Below are 6766 nucleotides of genomic sequence, written 5' to 3' on the forward strand. Positions count from 1 at the left end.
ATGAACCATTTTTATGAGATGGGGCTGACTGGAGGGTATCACACCACAACTCTCATCCAAACTATAGTTTTTTGTCTGCCTTGTCATCATTCATCACAGTTATGCGTCCTAACCACTTGAGTGGGCTGTTGGCTTATGAAGCTGAGGTCAGACCCCCGGGGGGGTTTATCTCACACGTCTCTGATTGGTGTGTATGGATAAGGGCGGAGCATCTGGAGCAGAAGAGCCGGACGGCTGAACCTGCGGACTTTGTAAACTTGCAGCAGCATACCTGTGGAAGACAAACGCACATTAACGCACTAACACACGAAGCTCTTTTAGTCCCGCGGTGATTTTTAAACCCTCGGAGAAACACGGCATCACTCCATGTAAGTTTGTCTTTTTTTCATTTTTAATAGCACGCTGTCTGTTTTGTTTATTGAATGAATTTATTAAGAACGATTTTAAAATGATGATTTTTACGCATTGCTTTGCGTTTTTTTTTTTTTTGTTTTTTTTAAACAAGTCTGTAAAATAACATGCCTCCAGTGAAGGTTACCAGTTTAATACAAAGCACAGCCCTGTACAGCTGCAAAATGTCCAGTGGATGTGGTGTTAATCTCGTTTTGGGGCTCCAGATCCTCCGGATAAACAGTGCACGGTGTCTTCTAATCAGTACCTCTTATTTTAAAAACAGAGAACTCTGATAAGATGTGCGCAGTAAAGATTTTTAGGTCTATTTGGATATAAGGACGCCAGATTCGTCGATTTACTAACTACAAATAGGATTATACTGAAACTGTTTTTATATAGTGGTAATAACTCACAATGCAGTTGTGCGTGTAATATTTCCTGTTTTATTACAGCTATAAAACACATGCACATTAGAATATAACATATTGCTTATTTTGCTACTGACGCAAAGCAGACATGATGCTGGTGAGGCCTTCACGCTGTTGCGAAGTTTCGTTATATTTTATGGTCTTGGCTGAACTCTTAGATTTAAACGTTTCATGGTGTTATGCGGGTAGCATCACTGTAATGTTTCATATTTGGTAATGGGGCTCACAAAACACCATTTAATGATATGGTCACCATCATGTTTTTATTTTTCTTTTTAAATGCTCCTGATTTAATATTTAATAATATACAGTAATCTTCATTTTTGCTTTGTTTTTTTTCAAATCTGTCTTTGGTTTTTAAAGAAATTCTCTGTAAGCTTGGGTGAATATTAGACTTCTTGTGTGCACTCTGGGAAAACATGAAAGCACATTTGTAGAAAAGTTCCAGCTATTGCATTAGCTGACTTTGGTCCTCACAGTCTGTTAGCTCCATCTTTCCAGCTCAGTGCACATTGGGCGTCCATACATGCATATTACTTCCTCTTGATGTGCTGCCATCATTTATGGGCTGTTTGTGTTTGTCTTGTAACACACTTATTCTGGTCCCTTGGTGATTCCCTTTTATTGCTTTTCTCCTATTTCCAGTGTTGACCTTCATGGTGGATGAGCACAATGTTCCTTCCCCTGAGCTTCAGAAAATGAACGCCTCTCTGTGTGACCCTGCAGCGGTTATGTATCAACTGGTGGCAGACCACCAACTTGATACCAGCTGCAACTGCTCCTCTGCCCTTTCAAACTGGACAGCGAGGGGCGTGGCCCCTCAGCTGCCCACATTCAGTACAGCGGCGAAAGCGAGAGTGATCATCACCTTCATCCTCTGTGGCATATCTGCCTTTTGTAACCTGGCAGTGCTGTGGGCGGCTCGCATAGATGGGAAACGAAAATCCCACGTGAGGGTGCTGATTGTCAACCTGACGATGGCGGATCTGCTCGTGACCTTCATCGTGATGCCCGTAGATGCGGTGTGGAACATCACAGTTCAGTGGCTTGCCGGAGACTTTGCCTGCAGGCTGCTGATGTTTCTTAAGCTGCAGGCGATGTACTCCTGCGCCTTTGTCACAGTTGTAATCAGTCTGGATAGGCAGTCAGCCATCCTCAACCCTCTGGCCATCAATAAGGCCAGAAAGAGGAACAGAATCATGCTCACGGTGGCTTGGGTTATGAGCGTTGTGCTGTCTGTCCCTCAGGTAAGGTCAGGCATTCCCGCTGATAGCAGAGGCAATGATCAGGACTAATTTGAATTCAATCAGGCCATTAAACTGCTTCTCATCCTCTCTAAAGGAGGTTTAACTCCACTCCCTGCTTTAGTACAATCTTTCATAAATAATAATTTTCAGAACAAAAAGTATAGAGGCAGTTCTGAATAAAGAGCTCCCTGTGACACATTCATCCCAGTGTGGAAAACTGCTGAAAGAAGCACCAAAGTCAACAGTAAGGGGTCATTTACTCAAAGGATAATGTAGCTTTATTTATTTTTATGAAAATGAACAAATCCCACAATCTATCCTGGTTACGGGTATTGTATCACAGACCCAGCATGAAGCTGCTGTGTTCTTGTTGTCCAAGAACACATAACAGAGGGATACTGTTGCATTTGGAGTGCAGGTAGCATTTTTCTTTGTGTTTGTGAGAACATCAGCTGAATGAGCCTGTTATATTTTTTCATTTCATTCTGTTCATGAGTCACAAACTGACTTTAAAAAAAAGAAGGTATTGATTGCAATCTGTCCTTTTTGTCAGTGTTTCTTAGCACCTGTTAAAATCATCGAGTAGGTGTGTGGTGTTTGAACCTGCAGGTGTGCGCTGCGTAATTTGAAACTAAATCAAATTAAACTGTTCATGTTCATAGAAGGAGGACACACTGGTTAGCACTGCCAGCTGAGTAATTTCTGTGTTGTTCTCCCTGTGCCTGCATGGGGTTCCTTCAGTTTCCATCCACAGTTCAAAGACAGGCATGTTAAATTAACTGGTGATGAAGCCTAAGGATAAGAGATTTAAATAGATCACCCTTCTCTAAGAGAAGAAGAAGTTTTTTGGATTAGGCTCAAATAAATTAAAGGTCTAAGAGGTGTAATTATACAAAACTGCTTTTTAAAATAAATAATAGACCTTTGTTATACTCCGTCCAGTTCACGCTCTTGCATATGCACTATAGAATTATGGCTAGTTAAGGACAGCAGGGTTAAAACCAGTTAACTATAGCTTCATTTCACAGGTTTGCATGGCTTATTCCAACTTTTGTAACACCTTCTAAAGGTTCATGAGCTCCCTGAAAACAGGATGGAGATAAAACTTTGTCAGGCACAAGCAGTAAAAGATGTTATTTAGCGCTCTGAGAGACAGTAGCTTGGTAAAATGTATTATCCTCATATGATCAAAATCCAACTTAGTAGTAGTTTTCTCTTTCCAAATAACTTTAAACAATTTTTAAAAGTCAATGTGACATTAGCTCAGCAGGGTTAATTCATTCTCACTTATTTCCAGTGGTATGTTGCCAGTATAATTTTCACTAATTTCTGCTACAGAAACAATACAAAATGATGAACTATCAGCAGGACTTAAAGCCACACAAGGCTGATTTTGAACCGGGGTAATCTGACCCTTGAAGTTTCTTCCTGAAACATCCATTCCCAGCTGTTTGATGTGTAAAAGCAGCTGTGAACAAAGATATCAGTAAACCTGTGAAAGTAGCTCGTGTGTTACTTCATATGACTAAAAATCATTTTCTAAATGTCACATTTTCCCTCCTCAGATGTTCCTTTTTCACAATGTGACCATCATCCATCCCGAGGACTTTACTCAGTGCACAACACGGGGGAGCTTTGTCACCCACTGGCATGAAACGTCCTACAACATGTTCACGTTTTGCTGCCTGTTCCTGCTGCCGCTGGTCATCATGATTACCTGTTACACCAGGATCTTCTGTGAGATCTCCAGACGACTGAAAAAGGACAACTGTAAGTTTCAGTTTAGTTTAGATGTAAAGAAGAAATAATCTATTAAATATTAAATGAGCGGCAGTCTGACCAGCCATAAATGCCATAAGTGTCTCCAGGTGAAGAATCCTAATACGGGTGATCCCCCTACATATTTGAGAACTACCAGCTGAACTCCCAAAAGAATGAAACAATACAGGAGGGCCATAGAAAGACTAGAAAGGGGGAGGAGCAGACAGGGAAAGAGTAAGAGAACTAAACAAATAACAAGATCGCTCTAGAAGCTAAAGCGGAATGAAAAAACAAGAATTCAATGACTAAATCATTCATGAGTAAAGTTGGCAAAGGCCTTTGACTATCCCTTCAGTATCACAGTACTCTCAAAGTGAACATCTGCTTACCTCGAGCCAATAATTATTCAAAAATAATAACTTAAAAAACAATAAAGGTTTGTGTTCATAGCATTTTCAATGTGCACTATATTTTGTTTCTGTCCTCTGTTCTGGTTCCAGTACCTTCCAGTGAAATGCACCTGCGGTGTTCAAAGAATAACATCCCGAGAGCCCGGATGAGAACTCTGAAAATGAGTATTGTGATTGTTCTGTCTTTCATCATCTGCTGGACTCCATACTACCTGCTGGGCCTGTGGTACTGGTTCTTCCCTGACGACCTAGAGGGGAAGGTTTCCCACTCCTTAACTCACATCCTGTTCATCTTTGGGCTTGTCAACGCCTGCCTGGACCCGCTCATCTACGGCCTATTCACCATCCACTTCAGAAAGGGGCTCCGAAGGTTTTATACCGGCACCACCACATCGGCTGATCTGGAAAACAACACGGTCATAACTGGGTCTTTTAGTTGTGCTGCCAACTCTTTGTCACTGAAACGGGAGGTGAGCCCTGCCAGCCCTGAGAGGCTCCTGCTGTGCAAAGCAGAGTGGACCCCACCGAGGAGCAGCTTTCTAACAGCTGACAACGACACAGACAGAAAAACTCACCAGTCCAGTGCTGAGAGCATCTTATGAGAAGAATATAGTATTGGTTTTACTGTTTTATTTCCTCATATTTATTCAGTGTAATTCTCTCATATGTAGGGTACTCTCATTCTCTTACACTCTTAATTAGATACACCTGTTTAACTGCTCAAAAACACAAATATTTAATCAGTCAATCACATTGCAGCATTTATGGACGTAGACATGATCAAGACGAACAGCTAAAGTTTTTCAACTGACCATCACAATGAAGACGACAGGTGACTTTGAACTTTGAATTTGAACATGGCACGGTTGCTGGTGCTAGTTAGAGTGTTTAAGAAACAGTTGGCTTTGAATCTCATCATAGATGTGTAGCTGACAAATGTGCAGCAACTGTGTGATGGTATGGACCAAAATCTCTGAGGAATGTTTCCAGCACCTTCTCGTATCTGTGGCAACTTTGAAAGGAAGTGAGGGTACAATCCAGTACTAGTCAGGTACCAATCGGAATACATAAAGTGGCCAATGAGAGTATGTATAAAATACAAAGGCCAAAAATGGCCGAATGCTGGAATATTGATAATTTTGTATGATATTGGGAAAAGCTTCAGAAAATAAACAGTGATCATATTACAGGATTAAAATCAATGCTTTGTAAGATCTCAATGAATAAAATCCAGCTGTGTCAGAGTGAAGTTTGTTTTGATTTTTTTTTTAAAACAAGCCAGACTTTTAGTTGGGTATGCAACTATTAAACAGTCCAATAGCCCTTGCAGACAGTATTTGATGCCCAAATAAGAGTAAAGAGACTCTGTCTGAAATTTGGTCCTACAATATAAGCAATTTTAAAAAATCACTTTGATCATTGCAGTTCAGTATTTATGGTCCAGAGTTTGTGCCAGTGCATTGCCAAATATTAGCCACCATAATATTTTGTATTTTTTAAGATTTTTTTTTTAGATAAGTTACAACTGTTATGCTACCTGGTGTTTTTAAACACAAAGTAGAACTTTTAAAAATGCATTTAAAAAACTAACAACTTTATATATTTCTCAAAAACTATCTTTCTACCAGTCTTTAAACATATCATCTGCAAATCTCATTTCAACAATAATATTTTTGCATTTGCACATCCTGCAGGAGTCCTGAGAACTGTTAAGGTCGTGGAAATAAAGGACTGTTTGTATTTTCTGTAAATTACAATTTGTGACCATCTGAAATTAAATGTATTCAGCTGGTGGAGTGACTTTTGCTGCTGGAAATGTCTTAAGTAAAAGAATTTGTGTTGGACAGCAATTATATGGGATTTGTGTGCAGATGTCATGCAAACCCATGTCTGTCTCTGTCCCCAGAGGGGAGAGCTGCCTATAATCAGCGATGAATCATAACCGCAGATGGAAAAGGCCATTTGTGCCCTGGAAATGTGACAAAATTAAAATCCTCTTTGGCTCTCATTAAAAGAGAGCTCAAGTTCGGAGCAAAGAAACTGAGAAGTGCAGGTTCGTGCAGCTGGAGATGACTGTTGGACGCTCATTTGGGAGCGATTCTGAAAACATTTCTTAAAAAGCAGCATCTATTATTTACAAAAAAAAAAAGGAAATGATACAAAAAAAATGCAGAAATTCATCTCTTACAAAATAGTAGCTACATACCAGCATTTTATGAGGACTATATATGAACATGAAAGACTTTGGAGGTTGCATTTAATTTCAAACTGAGATAAGAAATTGAATCTTCTTTCTAAATGATGCCTGCATCATTCATCTGCTGGTGTGTGCCAACTGGATCAGGAAAATCTGGAACTGAATTGTAACCTTAGTCAAAATTGTTGGCCTCAGCTTGTGATTAATACCATCATATATTAAGCAGTCAGTTATTTTATTAATCAACCAATTAGTACATATTTATATGTAAAATATTAGCAAGAAGATTAGAAATCAAAAACTTGTCAGAACAATCATGATAAAAATAAA

General features: G+C 39.6%; 1 protein-coding gene across 1 annotated transcript; it reads left to right on the top strand.

Moving 5' to 3' along the window:
- The first annotated feature begins 213 nt into the window (after nucleotides 1-213).
- LOC120721580 (putative gonadotropin-releasing hormone II receptor) lies at nucleotides 214-5484 on the top strand. Its single transcript, XM_040011996.1, has 4 exons — nucleotides 214-368; nucleotides 1467-2068; nucleotides 3634-3838; nucleotides 4330-5484. Exons 2-4 carry the CDS (start codon nucleotides 1478-1480, stop codon nucleotides 4839-4841), a joined length of 1308 nt encoding a protein of 435 aa, XP_039867930.1. The 5' UTR covers nucleotides 214-368; nucleotides 1467-1477; the 3' UTR covers nucleotides 4842-5484.
- Nucleotides 5485-6766: the final 1282 nt, after the last annotated feature.

This window comes from Simochromis diagramma, unplaced genomic scaffold, assembly GCF_900408965.1.
Source record: "Simochromis diagramma unplaced genomic scaffold, fSimDia1.1 OVJJ01000603.1, whole genome shotgun sequence".
NCBI lineage: Eukaryota > Metazoa > Chordata > Actinopteri > Cichliformes > Cichlidae > Simochromis > Simochromis diagramma.